Here is a 19,201-nt window from a genome sequence, read left to right on the forward strand (position 1 = left end):
TGTGAAGGTCGATTGGGATGGATATAGGATACTATTCACTATAGACTGGAATATGGACTAGAATAGAGAGAATAGTTATTATATCACAGAAAATAAGGGTACTATCTACATAAATGTTTTAGTTATCGGATCTTAAAATTCAGACTCTTCTAGAGATATGACAATGCTCGGGATCAGATATATATAGATCTATACTCAAATATGAAGTCTCAACGATATACTTCGTATGGACACTTCGGATTTCAACGGCTTCAATTGCCTTTCTGCCACGAAGTACTCTGTACACAGCATATGATATATATAAATGCTTAATTTGGCGGAGACCTGCTTGGGCCTCAAAGATGACGACAGAGGCGCATACAGCTTCGGGCATTTTGACGATTAAATATGGATTAGAAAGAGATAAATCTAGCTTAGTATACGCAAATAGCTCGATAATAACCCGGAATTTCAATTGCTCTTCCAACTTCAGTCGGTTGTATACGGGTTGCAAGGCCGGTGAGGGGCGCAAAGAGCGATGTTACAATGGTTAACAGTGTTGATGTCAGCATATGTTTCCAGGTACCTAGACTAAATTCTTTTGAATATTCAATCTGAATCAAATTAATTTAATTTTTTAAATGAAGTTGAATACTACATAGAAATACTTGACATTGACGCCCAAAGACTGTTCAGGGTAACGAACTCCCCACCACCGCCTCAACTTATCTGGGCAACTTCACCTCTTTTCTTCTTTCTTCATCGCCCCGGACCAAGTACGCAACTCCATCCCACTCTTTTGATTTTTATATTCTGGACTTCTAACCGCTTTCCTTTTACAGAAACTTTTCTCTCTTATGATCCCCTCACTTTTGCAGGTCCATTCATAAGCACATTTGTGTTTCATCAGCTACCTTGCCATCTCATTCGGCAACAGCTCTTCATTCCTCAGCTCATCTTTCCAACTTGGATCGTTGAAGCTGTTCCCCCTCTTGCCCCTCTTTTCGCCTTACCGCCATCCGCTCTCGAAACCCCCTCGCACTCCGCCTCCGGTGACCGTCTCTTATTTCCGCCCTCTCCAATCGTTATTCCCATCCGACCGAATCCTTTCGTGTCGGCTATCGCGTCTACATCGCTTCATCCCAGATTCTTTGCATCGACAATAGAGCTTTCGGAGGCATTTGCTAGTCCGCCTATCCAACCCGTCGTTCCGTCCCTCCTATCTTGGTCCTTGCCCTTGTCGCGTTCAAGGGCTCACTAGAACGTGAAGATGGTAGACAGAGATCCAGGCACACCTACCTGGAAGTTCACACAGTAAGTTTGCTCCGGATCGCACCCTGCAGATGTTCCCACCCGATGATTTCGATTTTTCTCTTCCTTTTGTCCAGGCGCCATCGACCTAGCGTCACCACAAAGAATCACTGAATGGCAGCTAACTTGATCTCAGATGCTTCGGCGATAAAGGAGATGTAGAAGATATCACAGAAGGTAATTGGCAGCCTCCCTCGCACTACGCGGCCAAACCTGGTCAATTTCCACAGAGTGCATCAACTGACAAGCATTCTGTAGCGGACATCATCTCCACCGTCGAATTTGACCACACTGGTAACTATTTGGCCACTGGTGACAAGGGAGGAAGAGTGGTGTTATTTGAGCGAAACGAGACGGTACCCTACCCCCTCCAGTCTTTTTATGGGATTTTTCTGCTTTCTGTCTTGTCGTGGGCTAATCACTGAACACAGAAAAAAACCTGCGAGTATAAGTTTCACACAGAGTTCCAGTCACACGAGCCAGAGTTCGATTATCTCAAGTCGCTAGAGATCGAAGAGAAGATCAACAAGATAAAATGGTGCCGACGACAGAATGCCTCCCATTTCCTCCTCTCGACGAACGACAAGACGATAAAGCTTTGGAAGGTCTTTGACAAGTCGCTGAAAGTAGTCGCAGAGAACAACTTATCGAATGAACTCACTCCAGCGAACCCTGTTGGGGGTGGGGGTATGGCTCGCGCACCCCGCGTATCCTTCAAGGACCCCTCTGCGCTCAAGCTGCCTCGTCTGACACACCATGATACTGTGGTTGCCGCCGTTCCGCGGAGAACATACGCCAACGCTCACGCGTATCATATAAATAGCATTTCCGTTAACAGCGATGGTGAAACCTTTATCAGCAGTGACGACCTCCGAGTGAACCTATGGAACCTCAACATCCAGGACCAGAGCTTCAACATCGTCGATATCAAGCCAGCGAATATGGAGGAGCTTACGGAAGTCATCACTGCGGCCGAATTCCACCCCGTTAGCTGTAACTGGTTCATGTATGCCAGTTCCAAGGGTACAATCAAGCTTGCGGATATGCGGCAACGGGCGTTGTGCGACGAACACGCCAAGCGTACGTACAACTATGGGTTTGTGTCAGCTACCTTTTACTGACCGTCTATGCAGAGTTCGAACAAGAAGAGGATGCCTCGTCCCGTTCCTTCTTCTCCGAGATTATTTCCTCCATCTCCGACGTGCGATTCTCTAATGACGGGCGGTACATTGTGTCCAGGGATTATTTGACAGTGAAGATTTGGGATGTCAACATGGAACGCCAGCCAATCAAGACCATCCCCATTCACGAGCACCTACGCCCTCGCCTCTGCGATACGTACGAGAACGATAGCATCTTCGACAAGTTCGAAGTCGTCTTCTCTGGCGACGCGGAGAATGTTATGACCGGCAGTTACAACAACAACTTCATGATCTACCCCACAGAAGAACAAAAGGATACGGAGATTGTGCTCCAGGCAGACAAGTCGGCATTCAAGGCGAAGAAGGTTGGTGTACCGACGCCAATGAGCAAGGGTAACGGAAAGAAGGCCGGTTCTCGATCCGGCAGCCCTGCCGGCCCCGGCAGTCGCATGAAGAAGGAGACCGATGCCGATCAGATTGACTTCAACAAGAAGATCTTGCACATGAGCTGGCATCCATTTGAAGACAGCATTGCTATTGCGGCGACCAACAACGTAAGCTATTCTTTTTTGTCTCCATTCCAACCCCGACAATGCTAACTGCGAATATAGCTCTTTGTCTTCTCCGCTCTTTAATCGCACAAAGTACAATCACAAGGCCATTATCATTTTCCATGGACAGGCGCATCTGGGGTTTGGATCGGGTGGCTGGAGGGCCTGAACAGGCAAGATATGAAGAATGAAAACCAAGAAAATAATGATAGCCACAGGTTCCATAATCACAGGACTTTCCCTTCACCCAGTTCCCTATCTCTGCTTTCATTGTGGAACTCATCTGAGTGTTGGAGGCCTGGATTTTCTTTACCTATGTCCCCTTTACTCTTTTCCTGCTATTGCAGTGGGGTTGCCAGAGGCGTATGGTGGCCAACTCATGATAGAGAATGTCATGCCTGTTTGAGGCCCTTTCCATAGTTAGTACTGAAAGACCTATAGATTTGGTAGCTAACTGGTATTGAGATGTTAGAAATTCTAAGCAGAACAATATAATTTTACGGTTTGGGTCTTTTTCTTATTTGACTATTTACGAAAAAGTCTGAAGAATCCTTCGAATGGACCCTGAAAAGGATGAAATTGAGGCCACTCAGCTCGGCATTGTTGGCCAGCCCTTACCCTCCGCCCCTTTCCGAGGCTTGACAAGCGAGAGGTATCCCCAGCCATCAGGTCAAGCCTGATTATGCAGTTTGACATAGGGATTAGGCTACACTATGAACAATAGGCTACCACTCTATTTAGACGATTGACCTCCATTTATGACTCGTGCTATTCATCATTGTAACTTTTCACTCAATGCCTGTCATGTTTTTCTGCCGGCAATGGCGGGCGATGACGAAGGCGGACTGAAATTGACCTATCGCACAATACAAACCATGACCAATGTAACATCTCCTATTGACGGAAATCCCGCCAATAAATACCATCAATACTGTATTCAATGAATTCTGAATACACTTCGGAGAATCAAATGTCCGAGAAGTACTAACTAAGCCACAATAGGTTAGCGCCGGACAGGAAAGCCTCCACTGGAGCCCGCGATCGGTCGCGCGCAATTCCATCACCCCAGTTTGTGTCTCCTTGTCATATCATACATCTCTGCCGGTTCTTTCTTGCTGCGTGGAGTCGGTTCCTGTCTTCTTATCTGCAAGATTCCGGGTCATGCTGTGACCCTAGTGCAACCTGAGCGTTGCCAGTCGATTCATACACACGAGACTACGAGCTCCAGCTCTTCGATTACAGCCTTACTTTTTCTCCCCTCCTCGACCCTTCTTATCCGTCAAACCTCCCTCTCTACTTCTCCCCAACCGGGGTTCGTGCATACATCATGAACTCTGGCAACGATAACTGGCACTCCTCTGGTGGGCCGCCGTCGCATCCTGGCATCGATCAAATGAACCAGCAGCCTCGGCCCCTGGGGTCATTCAGGCACGAGCAGTCCTCTATAGTAAAAGTGGCTTGATATGTATACTAACATGATATTCTTGCGCTTCTATAGTCAAAATCCCTCTCAGCAAGGCCAGGCCTCCCAGCCCTCGGGCCCAGTACTTCCCCCTCCAGGTGGTGAGTCCCTCTTTCTTTGAACCATGGATTTCCCCAGGAAAATTCCATGGCGAAAAAAACGTTTGAGCTGACTTGTCATTCTATTATAGCACCCTACCACCCTAGCCAGTCAGGCGGCCATTCTCTTCCTGGACTGGCAGAATTGAGCCAGACGCACGGAGGTCAGCACCAACCTTCCGCGTACGGCCAGCACCCAGCAGGCCCGTCGCATAACAGCGGCCATTCCCTCCCCGGAATTGGTCAAGCCATGCAACACGCTTCTCCCCAGCTCAACCGGGAGCGGGAGCGGGACTCCAGGGAGCGCGAAATCATCGAGCGCCAGCGCCAGGAAGAAATGGCTCACCGTGAGCGCGAGCGCGAGCGTGACCATCGTGAACAAATCGAACGTCAGCTTGAACGCCGCGATCAGCCCCACCACCCTGTGCAAAGCCACACTGGCTCGATTCCCCTTCATCAACCCGTGGCCAATAAAGTCCCCAACTCCATTCACGGCCCCGGTGGACTCCTCTCAACCCTAGGCGGAAACCCGCAGAACGGCCACCAGGGCGGACCTCAGTCTGCGGCTGGCTTGTTCGGTGCTCAGATGCAACACGGCGAAGGCACCCCTCGCTCGTACATGCAGCACCCTGGTGGTCCACCAGGACAGCCTATGATGGCATACAATGCCGCCGGGCAGCAAATCCCAGGAAATGTTGCGGCTCTTGCTCAGGGCCAGCAGCCGATTCTCAACGATGCTCTCAGCTACCTAGACCAGGTCAAGGTACGTTTTGTTGACCAGCCAGATGTCTACAACCGTTTCTTGGATATCATGAAGGATTTCAAGAGCCAGGCTATCGACACGCCTGGTGTGATTCAACGTGTTTCGACACTTTTCAATGGTCACCCCGCTCTTATTCAAGGATTTAACACCTTTTTGCCCCCTGGCTATCGCATTGAGTGCGGTACCGAAGACAACCCTGATGCTATTCGGGTCACAACCCCGTCTGGTACAAACACACTGAGCATGCCACGTGCAGGACGTCCTTTTGAGACAATCACCACCAATGTACCCCCCTCTAGTGACCCACATGGCCGGTCTGATTTCTATCGTGACCAAACTCGACCTGGCTGGCAACAAGCCCAGCAACAAGATCAACAGCAAGGCCCCGCTTCTGGATCTTACTCTCCTGGCTCGAGAATGATGGGTGGCATGTACCAACAGGATGGACCAGGTCCCGCTCAGGATCACCATTATGGATACCCCACCCAACAGGAGCAACAGGCTGCATCCGCCATGACTCATCAGCAAGACCACCGCGGAGTGGCACAGCTCCAAGGCGCGGCCTCCGCAGCGTCCGCTGGACTTGGCAGATCGTCTCTGATGGGAGTTACGGCTGCTGGACAGAACTCTAGTCTCACCCAGCCGATGAACAACTTGGCTGGCGTCGGGACTGGTATGCTCCAGGGTGCTCAGGATCTAAACAAGCGTGGTCCTGTGGAGTTTAACCACGCTATCAGCTATGTGAACAAGATCAAGAACCGCTTCTCAAGTGCGCCAGAGATCTACAAGCAGTTCCTTGAGATACTCCAAACTTACCAACGGGAGTCAAAGCCTATCCAGGATGTTTATGGACAGGTTACTCAGTTGTTCAACACTGCCCCAGATCTCTTGGAGGATTTCAAACAATTCCTGCCGGAATCTGCCGCCCATGCCAAACAAGTGGCTGCGCAGCGCCAAGCCGAAGAGCAAGCTCCTCTTAGCAACCTACGTGGTGAACCTGCAGGTTTCACCTCCCAGACCCCTAACCGTGACGTCAAGATGCCTCCTCTGGGTCAGTTCAATGTTAAGGACCCCAAGGAAAACAAGAAGCGTCGTGGTGGCCCTGGTGGCGTTGGCTCTATCTCGGGACCTGCCGGTTCTGAAGCTGCTCGCTTGTCCGAGGCAGGCAGAGGTGGTCAGGGTCAGTTCGGTAACGCTAGCAAGAGACCGAAATACCACCATGGAAAGCCTTCTGTCGACATGGCTAACGTCTCTCCTACTTTGATCCCCGCTCTTCCAGAGCCTCTTCCTCCCTCTGTCTCAATGACACCTAGCCAGGAAGAGATCGCATTCTTTGACCGCGTGAAGAAATTCATCGCCAACAAGCAAGTGTTCAGCGACTTCCTGAAGCTTTGCAACCTGTACACCACGGATCTTCTCGACCGTCACGTCCTGGTCAAGAGGGCCGAGGGATACATCGGGTCCAATGCTGAGCTCATGAGCTGGTTTAGACGTTTCATGAGCGCCGAAGAGCCTGAGGACAAGCTTATCGACCCCAAGGCCAACCCGGAATCCGGTGTCGTCAACCTTGCTCACTGCCGGTCTCTGGGACCGAGTTACCGACTTCTTCCCAAGCGCGAGCGCCAAAAGCCCTGCAGCGGGCGTGATCCGCTTTGCAACGGTGTTCTCAATGACGATTGGGCCTCACATCCCACCTGGGCTTCGGAAGATTCTGGCTTTGTTGCACACCGCAAGAACCAGTATGAAGACGCTTTGCATCGCATTGAAGAAGATCGTCACGACTACGATCACCACATCGAGGCTTGCACCCGCACCATCCAGCTGATCGAGCCCATTTGCCAGCAATTCCTCTACATGAGTGATGCGGAACGCATGGCATTCAAATTGCCACAGGGTCTCGGTGGCCAGAGCGAGGCAATTTACCAGCGTGTCATCAAGAAGATTTACGACCGTCAACGCGGCGAGAAGGTCATCCGAGACATGTTCCTTCGTCCATGCCATGTCCTTCCCATTGTGCTTTACCGCTTGAAGCAAAAACTTGAGGAATGGAAGGCCTGCCAGCGCGAGTGGGACAAAGTCTGGCGCGAACAGATGCAGCGAGCATACTGGCGCAGTCTTGACCACCAAGCCATCGCCACCAAGCAAACCGATAAGAAGCTCTTTGTCGCCAAGAACATCCAGCAAGACCTGCAGACCAAGCTTGAGGATGCAAAGGCTGGTCGCAAGAGTGGCCGGACCTCCCTCAAGTACCAGGCTGAGTACCTGTTCAAAGATATTGAGGTTCTCCTGGACGCTGTCTACTTGCTTTTCTTGTACTTTGACCGCAACACCAATGGCTTTGGCGCTGAACCTCAGCGACTCATGAACTTTATCAGGGATTTCATTCCTACCTTCTTCGGCCTGGATCGTTACACTTTCAACTTGTACATGGACGAAGTCTACAACGCCATCAATGATGACGATGATACTTATGCCAATGATGATGCCTCAAATGGGAGCCGCAAGGGGGCGGACTTGCAGAAGCTGGATCTTCTGCGTGAGGCCCTTGTACACGGAGGTCAGACTGAGAGTCAGACCGAGAAGCCCGCAAAAGAGGAAATGAACATTCATGACGAGACCCCTGTTGTCCAAGTTACTTCCACCGTCTCTGAGTCTGAGGATTCATTTGATGTGGCTGAGCTGCGATGGATGGAGCATCCTGGAAAGGGCAACTTCAACCTTGAGCACGAGTACACACTCAACGAGAAGTACAAGAAGAAGGAACACCACATGTACTGCAACCTGAACATCTTCTGCTTCTTGCGTACCTTTGAGATCCTCTACTCGCGTCTCCTGCGCATCAAGGAGCAAGAGGAGTCAGCCCGAGAACAAGTCCGACGTGGCGTTCTACCCAAGGCTGCCCACGAGTTGTGCTTGATCGATCGATTCCCTAGTGATTTCTTCTATGATGTCGATCCCAAGGCCAACCTTTACAAGCAGATCGTGCGTATGTGCGAGGAGGTCATTAAGGGCGATATTGATCAGGTTCACCTGGAAGAGACCCTGCGTCGCTTCTACATGCAGAGCGGATACCTGCTCTACAACCTCGAGCGCATTTTCTCCTCCATTTCCAAGTTCGTGGCGTCTATCTTCACCGGAGATTCTCGCGATCGCAGCTCCGATATTGTCAATCTTTTCTTCAAGGAACGGGAGAAGGAGGAGACTACCCACCACCAGGAGATCCAGTACCGCAAGCAAGTCGAGCGACTGGTCAAGGATGGTGATATCTACCGTGTTACTTTCGTGAGTCTTCCAATTTCTATGAATCCCTTGACAACAACTAACAAATTCTTCAGTACCCTACCGACAGCCGCGTCACTGTCCAAGTCATGACCAGCGAAGATGCAACTCTTGACAATGAGGAACTCACCCCGGAAGAGCGCTGGTCCTACTACGTGACCGCCTATTCGATGCGTGACCCCACCGAAGGCGTTCAATTCTCAAAGATGCGCCTGCCACTGCTGAAACGCAACCTTCCTCCCAAGCTCGAAGAAGATGAAGAGTACGATCGCTACTACCGCACCCTCCAGCATCACGATGGCCTGACCATCCGCATCTGCGCCAACAACTACACCATGTTGTACCAGCCTTCCACCTACGACTGGTTCTGGCGCTCCAACGCTCCCATCCCGGAGAAGGACGCCGACGCCGATGCCATCAAGGCCCAGGTCGAGGAGCAGGCCAAGGAGAAGGCCGCGCTGCGCGAGAAGCGCCATGACCGCTTCGTCGAGAAGTTCGTCAACAACCCGGCCTGGGCCCGCGGCCTTAGCAAGGACCAGGTGGACGAGAGCAACCAGCGCTTCCGTTCCTGGGTCGACGGGACCCTCTCGGATAGCCCTGCCCCGGGCCGTGAGGGATCTGCGTCTGGTTCCGCCGCCCCCGCCGAGGAGAAGGATGAGGGCGGGGATGTTGAGATGGCTGACGCCGAGCCTGCAGCGGAGGCGTAAGTGGTGGAGTGTAACTTTTACGACGGGTCAGTCCCCCCGGGGGGCCCCGGGGGGACTGACATGCATTATTGTTGATTTGGGGGGACGGCGTACACGATGAGGAAATTGCGAATAGTTTTGTTCTTTTTTTTCCCTTTTTCATTTCACGGATTCCGTAGTTTGTACTTGTATCTCTCTTTTATTTTCACGTATCTCTTACTTTTATCTCATAAATGAAATAGTAAGAGAGATTGACCTGCTCCTAATTTAATTGATCTGTATACCACATACTCATACTCCATTCAAACTCCATCTCTTGTCTAATCTTGGAGTGGTATTTAGATCCGAAATAGTTGAAGTATTACTCCTTAGAGTATGTTCATCCTAATGCGGTAATTGACTCGAACTTCTGGGGAAAAGTGTCTCCGGATCATCGGCTTCTCCTTCTGAATCGGCACGACTAGCGGGAATCTTATCCCAAGGGAATTGTGGATATGCAAATCTCCGTGTGGCCGAACTTGCATAGCCGATTCCCGAACTCGGGGGAAACTCGGTGTCTACTTTTTTTTTTTAAAGTTGTATATTACATTATTTTTTATTCTAGCTATATCATAAAGGGAGAGTAAAATGAAAAGAATGTGTTCGATAATAGCTATATGCAAGGAGTATAGGACTAAAATGGGAAGGGAAAAGACCAAAATTAGCGAAAACCGAGAGAATCCCGAGTTTCAGTCAACGCCGAACCAATGCCGTGGTTGACGTCATTATGAATATTTTTCTTTTTGAGGGTATCATCTAGGAAATAATAAAAAATTATATGGGGAGGGAGAAATTAAATAGACGATAAAAGGATAGAAGATATAATTTCTTTGGAATTCAATTAATTCAATTGGAGCTATACAATTATATTCCAACTACTATTATACACCCCACCATCTTTTATAGTAACCAATTTCAAAAACTTCCATTCTTCCGGAGCTGTCGGCCATTGTGTGGAGACCTTTGCCCGTGGGGTTGAAGAAAATACTTATACCCCCAGATCCCCTTCTTCTTCTTTTTTTCCCAGACACTCTCCCCTCTACCATTCATCATGTCTGCTTCGGCCCTATTGAAGAGCCGCGTACGGCGCCCATCGTATCTGAAAAAGCTTGCCAAAGCTGAGGATCTCATTCACCATTTCCCCAATGGCACGTACATCGGCTGGTCCGGATTCACCGGTGTCGGTTACCCCAAGTATGTAACACAGACCATTGAATGTGAGAACAAAACACTAACGTCGATCCAGGATGGTTCCCATTGCTCTCGCAGACCATGTTGAGAAGAACAACCTCCAGGGACAGCTGAAGTACAACCTGTTTGTCGGTGCCTCCTCTGGCGCAGAGACCGAGAGCCGCTGGGCCCGTTTGAACATGATTGAGCGCCGCAGCCCTCACCAAGTCGGAAAGGAAATTGCCAAGGGAATCAACAACGGCCAGATCAAGTTCTTCGATAAGCATCTGAGCATGTTCCCTTCGGATTTGGTCTACGTAAGTCTGGACATCTTCGAAGAGAAAAAACAACCCGCTAACCTTCCCTAGGGCTGGTACACTCTGAACAAGGCCAAGCCCTCAATCGATGTGGCAGTCGTCGAGGCTTCCGCCATTACCGAGAACGGAGGCATCATCCCCGGTGCCTCTGTCGGTGCATCTCCCGAGCTGATCCAGATGGCCGACAAGGTCATCATCGAAGTGAACACCGCCATGCCCTCCTTCGAAGGTCTGCACGACATCACCTGCTCCGACCTGCCTCCCGGCCGCAAGCCCTACCTCATCATGGCTCCCGAGGACCGCATCGGAACCAGCTACATCCCCATCGACCCTGAGAAGGTCGTCGCCATTGTCGAGTCCAACTACCCCGACCAGACTCTGCCCAACGCCCCCGAGGACGAAGGCTCGCAGGCCATCGCCTCGAACCTGATCGAGTTCCTGAAGCACGAGGTCCACCACGGCCGCCTCCCGCCCAACCTCCTCCCCATCCAATCCGGCATCGGCAACATCGCCAACGCCGTCGTGGGCGGCCTCAGCAAGGGCGGTGCCGATTTCAAGAACCTCAAGGTCTGGACCGAAGTCCTCCAAGACTCCTTCCTCGACCTCTTCGACAGCGGCAACCTCGACTTCGCAACCGCAACCTCCATCCGCTTCTCCCCCGACGGCTTCAAGCGCTTCTACGACAACTGGGAACGCTACGCAGGAAAGCTCCTCCTCCGCTCGCAACAAGTCTCCAACTCCCCAGAGATCATCCGTCGTCTCGGCTGCATCGGCATGAACACCCCCGTCGAAGTCGACATCTACGCACACGCCAACAGCACCTGCGTGATGGGCTCACGCATGCTCAACGGACTCGGCGGTTCCGCCGATTTCCTCCGTAACTCCAAGTACAGTATCATGCACACACCGTCCGCACGTCCGACCAAGACCGATCCCACGGGTGTGAGCTGCATCGTTCCATTCGCGACACACATCGATCAAACCGAGCACGATCTCGACGTCGTCGTTACCGAGCAGGGTCTTGCTGATGTTCGTGGATTGTCGCCTCGTGAGCGTGCCCGTGTCATTATCAAGAACTGCTCGCACCCTGATTACACGCCTATTCTTACTGATTACCTTGATCGGGCGGAATTCGAGTGTCTGCGTAAGGGTATGGGTCATGAGCCGCATATGCTTTTCCAGGCTTTCAATATGCACAAGAATCTTCAGGAGAAGGGTACCATGAAGATTACTTCTTGGGAGTAAATTGATATGCAATACCTTGTTCTAAAGGCTATGCGTCGGCGTTTGGTAATCTATTAGCGGTTTTGTACATATTATACAATGTTGGAATATAAGTTTTTCCTTTGATTTGTTTGGTAGATTGTAGTGAGATGTATGGAGTAGGTGGCTTGCTGTTAGACAGCTATGTTAGGATAATAGGTAGAGGCACTATTATATGAAGTAGATTTGACTATTAATCTAGTGGACTGCATAATTATGTCTCGTTCATGGATATTACATCTCTGCTGATTCGTGTACAATGTAGAGCATAGAATTCTATATTCAGTCCATACTAAGTTTTGAATCATTTCCTTTGCTATGGAATGAAACCTACTATATAGGAAAGATTGAACATATCTATATTAGATGCAAATAGCATGAACAAGTCAAACTTCGAATAAATTGTATAAAAACCAAATCTTAAATCAAACTCCTAAAAAGACATGGTATAATAACATCTCAAACAAAATCCCAACACCAAAAAGAAAAGCATAAAATCATCTCATCTTAATCCCCTTTTAGTCCCCATATAAGAGTCTAGAATCGAATCTGAACCGGAGAAATACCCAAAAGATCAGATCCCAACGAGTCTAATAAGTCAGCATTATCCAACCCTAAACCCAGATAATATAAACATACCGACTCCAAAGCGACCCAAGAATCCCAGGCTGCGCAGGCTCAGACTTGCGCTGAGCCCAGCCGTGATCGACGTTGTAGTGCTTCACATCTTGTAGTCCGGCGAAAAGGCCTCGTCCGGCTGTTGCGCGCTTTGGGGATGTTAGCTATATACCTATATAGAGGTTGAGGTTGAGGTGGAAGGTGGATACGTACCCGATGCTGTTGAGCGGAACTTCGGACCCAGTAGTCTGCGCCGTAGTCATTTTGTAGACGGGCGTGTTCGCTATCGGTTGTTTTGGTTTGAGCGGGCATTTTGGTTTGTGGGTTGTTGGATTAGGTTGTTGTTGATAGAGTATCAAATCAGATATGAAGTATCAAGTATCAGATATCAGAAGTAGATATTATAGAACGTGTTTGTTAAGAATGTCTTTGATGAAGAACGAACTCGTGCAACATGCCCTTATATACATCAACATCAAAGCGCATAGCATGGCCTGACAGCATCAGCCATCTCAATTCCGACAAGCTGGATCGCGGGATGAGGCTGTCCTGTCTAGGGCATTTGATAGCATGATGTATTCGGATTCGTATTATCCGGGTGGCATCGAGTCAGAAAATACTAGTAGTGGGAGTTGGTGACGTCGGGGATATGGTGCGATTTGCTTTGGATTATCCCATTCTGGGGTTAGTAGTTAGAGAATGAATCCTGTTATCTGACCGATTGTTATTTGAAGTCAGATGATTGGGTGTACTTTTTTTGTGTGGCATGATCGGGTGGCATGGTGATGGTCAGATTTGATCCTTCGATGAAAATAGGAATTACTATCACTTTGGTATAACGATTAGAATATATTAGAGCTGTTGTAGTATCTGGTGTGATAATATTTACTTGGGAGTGCTTGTTGGTATATTGTGCAATTCTGGAGAGTTTCATGAAAGTTGGAAGAGATATATTCAGTGCACTTACTTCAGTTACAATATTTGACAATCCAACACAACACAACAATCCGTTTCTGTCATCGCTGTTGATCCATCCGATTTCATCCACACATTCATGGCTTTTCATACGAATGATGACATTGTCCGGCCGCAAGTCGATTGTGTAGCATAGCAGACGAATGCGGACATCCACCAGACAAACCGCTGCACATAACTACAATAATTGAAAACATCTATCTGGTTAAACAGTGAAGAAGTCAGTTATACAGTCTAACAAATTGATTCATAGATCTAACTATTGATTATATGATATTCTTCCATCGCCGCTGTTATTCCTCGACGTCTATATTTTCATACGGCTTCATCAACCTCCAGCGTCGGGCATACATCAAAGATGAGGTAGGTAATATGTAATCTAGATGAAATGACATTTACCTGAGTATCAGAATGTAGAACCGAGAACCACGATTGTCCACGACGGTCGGGCTGCAGCTGACATGTTGCTTTGTATTCGGACTTCCAGCGCCAGACACGAGAATGACTGGAAGATGGTTGTCGGATCCGTCCCGGGATAAGGATATTAGGCTGGAGTCCATCACTTGACATTTTTCGTGTTTTACATTTCCAGCAAAGAGAAAGAATCGAATGTCTTGCCGACCCAACGATACTAGATGTGACTATGTAATTGTTAAGCGCCCAACCTTGGAACACTGTATTAGACGCTTGGCCTGATTATAAGAACCTACTATGCTCTGAGACCGTACGGAGATAGCTCCGAAACATTAGTGATAGCTGATAAATAAGTATCAGGAATAATGGAATTGTGAGAAATGAGGTATTTGAAGATTGAGGTATGGAAGTATGGAGTGTGAGGTATTCCGTACATTCCAATATCACCATGTGGCGTGTCTGATACAGATCTCTGGAATGTTAACTCAAATTTGACATATCAAAACCTTGGAAGAAACAGTCATATGCAGGGAAAATCGGTTTGGCTGCAGAAATTTCCCCGGAACATAACCCACACCGTTGGAGGACCCTTGGGACCTTGGAACGTTTTAATTAAAACCATAACAAGGCTGATAGAAAATCGCCACAATGGGCTTCGTACAAATAGAATCGATGTTCCAAATCCCAAATCCACCATGTTTTCGGTGTGCTGGCCACCCCTGCCCCTGAATAACCTCAAAAAGGGTGTTGCCAAGCCTTGACCTAAACCCAACTCCGGTTGTTCCCTCCGAAAGCCCTCGATCCTTTTGGGCCAAGAGTATTTCGGCGGTCTGGAGCGTTGAGTTGTCTTTTCATTTGTATGTTGTATACGGTTATTTACACGTGGGTCAATGGCTATTCATTATTCGGACTGGGCCTCAATACACGATTTCATCTCCTTCGAAACTCTTTACCTTCACAGTCAATAATCTCAATCCCCGGAATTATCAGCCTAAACAACACTATTGAGTGCAAAATAGCGTAAGACACTTTTCAGGAGTCAGGCGCTAGCTGTTCTAAAATTCCGTAAGTAATACCGCGGCAATCTCCACAAGACACAATACTCGGCTGTGCCCCAGCATCCGTGATCTACCCCAAGGAAGAGTTGTGATCGCCAGTCGAAGAGTTCCAGACTCTCATCCTCATTGTGATCAGCACTGGGTACATGGAATGGCAGAAGTTTGTTCGTTATGTTGTATATATCTGCTTCCATTCCTGTAGACTTGCAAACTGTACCTCGTACTCCAGCGTGGGTGCGGTTGTATCGCATGGTCAGGCTACAGTGTTCTGTTTCCTTTTGAAACGGCCACTAGTGAAATGGCTATAGTCCGGGTCACTAGGAGGTCTTTCCTATTTGGCACGGTTAATTGAACAATTCAAGCTTCCTGCCCCATCAATAACTATTTTTGGCTTCAGGCTAGGTGATCGGCTTGCGTGTGTACCTCTAGAGATCGTCAGGGGAAAAAACAACGCATACTTAACAGCAAGCAAAAGGTGATGTGTTCAATGTTGTTTCCGTAGGGCAGGATGTCTGTTGGTATAAATGAACAATTGGGTTTGAGTTACGAACACATGGGGATTCAAAACAATTGTAAGATTCTTGGCGCTGATGCTCCTTAGTAATTCGATGTACAACATACGGAGTAAAGAAAAAAGAACTCGTATAATTTGGGTAATTCATAAAATTGAGTGATACCTGTATTGTGAACTAATCAAAGATCGGCAGGGCGGAAATTAGAGGCTGCGCCTCAACCAATCAGAGTTTGGGCTAAACCCCAATTCACCTGCCACCTTTCCAATTTGGGACTGGTCGAGTGCGCTATGATATCTCGCCCCACATGGCGCAGAAAGATAATTTCCCGTTTTGTTTGGTTTTTTGGATTTTGGCTTTTGACGGGGAAATTGTTTGTCTTACTTTTTGTGATGGAACATTGCGATGAAGCCGTTCTGCTCCACAGATTCAGTTTTTGAAGATATTACCCTGGGTAAGTAGGCACCGAGGGTTGCTCGGTTTGCCACCGAGAAAGCCACAGAGGGGCAGTGGTGCCTTACATGGTATGACAGGACATTTGAAACCTTGGCCTCGTTTACGGAGTTGGTATGTGGCTTTTCAAGTTAGGAGCTGAAGACCCTCACAGCGGTAAGGACTATTCTGGGTGTGAGACACTATTTTAACACTGGGGCCGAAAAGAAAAGGGGAGGGCAGTTGACGATCCGTGCGATGTTTTGATAATAATAGTACGGAGTATGGACTACGGAGTGACCGATGTTTAGATACTGAACTCGTACAGAACCTTGGAAGTATCCCTCTAACCGTTGGGCGAGAATATAATTTTGTACCTGCATCTCATATAACAAATCAAATGTATCTATGGAATAAATACCAAATATACCAATCTCCACTACCCGAGCCGTGCGGGCCAACCACACAGAGACAACACTCGGGTGTCGAATATCTCAACCAATGAAATTTATAATGTCCCTGAATACACACATCTAGACTCGTCCAGGGGGGTAATTTTAGGCCAATTTTAGTGTAATTAAATTCAAAATTCACGATCGGTGGACCTGTATCTATACAAGTCCTGTTTTATGGTCTTTTTTCTCCTTTTCTCTCTTTCCCCTAAACTTCCCCCCCGGTAACCATTTCTCCAACAAAAGGCCTTGCGTGCCCCCCTCTCCTTTGATCTTCCCAACCCTTCGATTCTATCACCGCTTCACTCGTTCAGCGGGCATTCCTTCTTTTTGATATTATCTGTTCATCATGAAGGGAGCTATTTTCGCCGCCGCCTTGGTCGGCTCTGCCATGGCTGACGGTGTTCACCGTCGCCATGACGCTTTCCACCAGCGTCGTGAGGCTGCTTCCAGCAGCTGGGCCTCCGCCGTCACCTCGACCATCCCTCTGAACCCCGGAGAGACTTGCGGCTGCGTCACCAAGGTCATCACCTACTACGGTGACGCTACCCTGGTCCCTATTGAGACCTCGACTCCCGTCCCCGAGTCTACCACCACTCTCACCAGCACTGTGCACTCGACCAGCACCAGCACTTTGACTGTTACCGTCTCGGCTTCTTCCGCCCCGGCCACCTCCAGCACTCCCGCCGTTGAGCTGCCCACTCCCGGTGTTAGCACTTTCCCCTCCACCGGTATCTTCACCATCCCGGCCACCACCATCACTGTCCGCGACACCACCACCGTCTGCGGTGCCACCTCCACTGATATCCCCAGCGGTACCCACACCTACGGTGGTGTTACCACCATTGTCTCGACTGCCACCACTGTCACCTGCCCCTACGCCACTGTCAAGCCTTCCGGCAGCACCGTGACCAGTGTCATTGAGACCACCACCTACGTCTGCCCCTCCGCTGGTACCTACACCGTTGTGCCTCCTACCACCACCTCTGTGCCCACCAGCACCGTTCTGGTCTACCCTACTCCTCACACCGTTGTCCCCGGTACCTACACCCAGGATGAGAGCGTTATCACTGTGACCCGCACTGACTACACCTACGTCTGCCCTGCCCCTACTGATGCTCTGGCTTCCACCACCGCTCCCGCTCCCGCTCCCACCACTGTTGTTGCTACCACCACCGCCGCTCCCGTTGTCACCACCAAGCCCACCAGCTCCAAGACCTCCGCCGTCAGCAAGCCCACTGGTGGTGTCCCCACCGAGCTCGGTGAGGGTCAGTGGGGTATGACCTACTCTCCCTACACCGCTGATGGTCAGTGCAAGACTAAGCAGGAGGTTCTCAAGGACCTTACTGTCATCAAGAGCAAGGGCTTCAACCTCATCCGTGTCTACTCCACCGACTGCAGTGGTATCGAGTTCATCGGTGACGCCTGCAAGGAGCTCAGCATCAGCATCATCATGGGTGTCTTCATTGATGGCTCCGGTACCGCCGGTGCCCAGGAGCAGGTCACCGAGATCTCCAAGTGGGCCCAGTGGGACATGGTCGAGCTGATCGTTGTCGGTAACGAGGCCATTCAGTCCGGTGCCGTCGATGCCTCCACCCTGGCCGGCTTCATCCAGTCCGCTTCCAGCAGCTTCAAGGCCGCCGGTTACACCGGTCTGATCACCACCACCGAGCCCATCAACGTCTGGCAGCAGCACGGCCCCGGCGCTCTCTGCGCCGCCGTCGACATCGTCGGTGCCAACATCCACCCCTTCTTCAACGCCGACGTCACCGCCGAGCAGGCCGGTGAGTTCACCAAGGGCGAGTTCGAGGAGCTCGAGAAGATCTGTGGCGGAAAGGACGTCATCAACCTCGAGACCGGCTGGCCCAACGCCGGTAACCCCAACGGTGCCGCTATCCCCGGTCCCTCCCAGCAGGCTGCTGCCATCAAGTCCATCGCCAAGCACGTTGGCTCCAAGTCCATCTTCTTCTCCTACTCCGATGACACCTGGAAGAACCCCGGTGAGTTCAACGTCGAGCAGCACTGGGGATGCTCTGGCGTCTTCTAAGCGCCTTATGGATTTTTGAAATTTTTTGTTAGTTCTGCAAATGCAAAACTTGTACAGGAGGACTAGGAGTTTTACCTTTCTCTGGCCTTGGTCTACCGGCCCTTTCTTCTCTTCTTGGACTCTATTTTAAATTTGCCTTGGTAGATACACCTTTTATTTGACGTTGTCTACTGACCTTGCACCTTTTGATCTCTTTGTTTATGTTTTTAGTCGTGTGTATATTTGCTCATTTATGCCTTCTCACGATTTTCATACGGTAGTCTTTCCTTGTATCATGTAGTTTGTATCGTAGCTCTGCACATTGATTCCTAGGTAATGTCCTTGACTTAACTTCCATCTGCTTAGATCATTTGGCCCCCGTGGGCTTCTCTAGATGGCCCCAGACCAGATTTAAATCCGAATCTAGGCCCCATAAGCTCCCTTAATTTCCCGCACATGCCATTCGCATTCCAATGTGAGCCCTTCACGTACGTTCCTTGCTATGTTGTACTAATCGAGTCTATTGTCGGGATCCTAAACTATTGGTCTACTCATCATCCCCTTCTTCGCTATACCTGCAGCAGTGTTTGGAATGTTTCAGTTCTGACTAGATCAAAGCAAAGAGAGAGATTTAGAGGTTCAGTAAAGCTGAAA

At 49.5% G+C, this 19,201-nt stretch overlaps 5 protein-coding genes across 5 annotated transcripts; 4 read left to right on the forward strand and 1 right to left on the reverse strand.

Moving 5' to 3' along the window:
* Nucleotides 1–1,249: 1,249 nt before the first annotated feature.
* On the forward strand, nucleotides 1,250–3,067 carry PGRI_084220 (protein phosphatase 2A regulatory subunit CDC55; the record flags this gene model as incomplete). Its single annotated transcript, XM_040796136.1, has 5 exons — nucleotides 1,250–1,293; nucleotides 1,427–1,646; nucleotides 1,722–2,370; nucleotides 2,424–2,986; nucleotides 3,044–3,067. 5 exons carry the CDS (start codon nucleotides 1,250–1,252, stop codon nucleotides 3,065–3,067), a joined length of 1,500 nt encoding a protein of 499 aa, XP_040650674.1.
* A 1,243-nt stretch (nucleotides 3,068–4,310) lies between these two features.
* Nucleotides 4,311–9,292, forward strand: PGRI_084230 (transcriptional regulator SIN3; the record flags this gene model as incomplete). Its single annotated transcript, XM_040796137.1, has 4 exons — nucleotides 4,311–4,402; nucleotides 4,482–4,546; nucleotides 4,636–8,588; nucleotides 8,642–9,292. 4 exons carry the CDS (start codon nucleotides 4,311–4,313, stop codon nucleotides 9,290–9,292), a joined length of 4,761 nt encoding a protein of 1,586 aa, XP_040650675.1.
* Nucleotides 9,293–10,361: 1,069 nt separating this feature from the next.
* coaT (acetyl-CoA hydrolase ACH1) lies at nucleotides 10,362–12,042 on the forward strand (the record flags this gene model as incomplete). The annotated part of the gene is made up of 3 exons (XM_040796138.1): nucleotides 10,362–10,504; nucleotides 10,557–10,797; nucleotides 10,849–12,042. The coding sequence occupies 3 exons, from the start codon at nucleotides 10,362–10,364 to the stop codon at nucleotides 12,040–12,042; spliced, it is 1,578 nt and encodes a 525-aa protein (XP_040650676.1).
* Nucleotides 12,043–12,634: 592 nt separating this feature from the next.
* PGRI_084250 (uncharacterized protein) lies at nucleotides 12,635–12,990 on the reverse strand (the record flags this gene model as incomplete). The annotated part of the gene is made up of 3 exons (XM_040796139.1): nucleotides 12,635–12,650; nucleotides 12,700–12,827; nucleotides 12,892–12,990. 3 exons carry the CDS (start codon nucleotides 12,988–12,990, stop codon nucleotides 12,635–12,637), a joined length of 243 nt encoding a protein of 80 aa, XP_040650677.1.
* A 3,880-nt stretch (nucleotides 12,991–16,870) lies between these two features.
* btgE (putative cell wall glucanase (Scw11)) lies at nucleotides 16,871–18,568 on the forward strand (the record flags this gene model as incomplete). The annotated part of the gene is made up of 1 exon (XM_040796140.1): nucleotides 16,871–18,568. One exon carries the CDS (start codon nucleotides 16,871–16,873, stop codon nucleotides 18,566–18,568), a length of 1,698 nt encoding a protein of 565 aa, XP_040650678.1.
* Between the last annotated feature and the right edge of the window lie 633 nt (nucleotides 18,569–19,201).

This window comes from Penicillium griseofulvum (assembly GCF_001561935.1).
Source record: "Penicillium griseofulvum strain PG3 chromosome Unknown contig_10, whole genome shotgun sequence".
In the NCBI taxonomy this organism is placed as follows: Eukaryota; Fungi; Ascomycota; class Eurotiomycetes; order Eurotiales; family Aspergillaceae; genus Penicillium; species Penicillium griseofulvum.